Here is a 1,332-nt window from a genome sequence, read left to right on the forward strand (position 1 = left end):
TCACAAGCTGGCAGAGGGGAGATTCAGACTAGACATCAGGAGGCGCTACTTCACGGTCAGGGCGGCTAGGATCTGGAACCAACTTCCAAGGGAGGTGGTGCAGGCTCCTACCCTGGGGGTTTTTAAGAAGAGGTCAGATGAACACCTCGCCGGGGTTGTTTGACCCGAGTACTCTTTCCTGCCATGGCACGGGGCTGGACTAGATGATCTTCTCAGGTCCCTTCTGAGCCGACCAACTATGAAACTATAACTTACGCTGCTGAAGATCTGTAAGCCATCATGCCCTCCAGACACATAGATCCTGCCTTCAAACACCGTGACTCCGGCTGCGCTGCGGTTGGAGCTCATAGGGGTCACTACTGTCCACCTTACGAAGAGATGAGGAGAAAGGCAAATGCATGATTCTTATGCAAGTACTGGCTCATATCCACACAGACATACATACAAATAAATACACTGTCCCGCGGATTATGTACAGGTTCTGAACATCTCATAAGACTTAAGTACTGGGTTTAGCATTTTCCACTTCACTTCCTGGTAGTTTTGTGCTAAGACATCCCTCCCACTGACCTCCTTTGAATTAAAGAACCTATTCTTAGCTTGGCACCAGGTGAAATATTGGAAAATAAAGGCTTTTCAAGTCTATTATTTCAGCTTATCCCTTTCAAAGAAAGAAGCGGCAGCATCGTATTTTGAAGCTCTTACTTGTCTGTTTCTGGCGAGTACATCTCCACAGAGTTGAGGGATGAGTTTCCATCGTACCCGCCGCATACGTAGATCTGCCCATCCAGCACCACGGTTCCCATTGCACTGAAACCAATTTGACATTACCAGGTTAGATGGCTTTGACTCATAAGAAAAGGCAAATCTCTGCCACGTGCTATGTTCTGCCACCGACATTCAGCTGTACAGAACTGAGCATCTGCTAATCAAGATACCAGATCTAACTAATGAACTACATAGTTACACGGCCTCTCTCATCATAGCACTGATCAACAGCCGGACCATAATTCATTAAGTCTGGAACTCCAATCAGTTAAGTAGCTTGCTGGACTTTGAGAAGCCTTTGCTATGAAAGATTTATAACCACAAACGTGCTTCATCCCCAACCCAAAGGAACAGCTGCTAGGGAATATGACGTTTGTCCCCTGTTAACTGAGGAGGTCTATTAGTGGTAGGGGTTTTGCAAGCTACAAAATGGTGCAAAATGACAACTCAGTGGAGCAGATGGAGTCAACTACTAAGCTATGGTGGATTGAAAACAAGGATGTAAAGCAAAATATTCAGGCTCTCATTACCTGTTAACCCAATGGTCCAAACAGTGGATTTTTT

The 1,332-nt window shown here is 45.7% G+C and overlaps 1 protein-coding gene across 2 annotated transcripts in view; it reads right to left on the reverse strand.

Annotated features, from left to right (window-relative positions):
* Nucleotides 1-1,332, reverse strand: part of KLHL18 (kelch like family member 18) — a 31,053-nt gene that overhangs the window by 9,438 nt on the left and 20,283 nt on the right. For both annotated transcript variants that reach the window (XM_019508015.1, XM_019508016.1), the window contains exons 7-8: nucleotides 706-810; nucleotides 256-367 (exon numbers count right to left, since the gene is read on the reverse strand). In XM_019508015.1, the coding sequence (XP_019363560.1) occupies nucleotides 256-367; nucleotides 706-810 (217 nt within the window). The remainder of the gene's footprint in view (nucleotides 1-255; nucleotides 368-705; nucleotides 811-1,332) is intronic.

The sequence above is a fragment of the Gavialis gangeticus genome, unplaced genomic scaffold, assembly GCF_001723915.1.
Source record: "Gavialis gangeticus isolate Ggan-Ray unplaced genomic scaffold, GavGan_comp1, whole genome shotgun sequence".
In the NCBI taxonomy this organism is placed as follows: domain Eukaryota; kingdom Metazoa; phylum Chordata; order Crocodylia; family Gavialidae; genus Gavialis; species Gavialis gangeticus.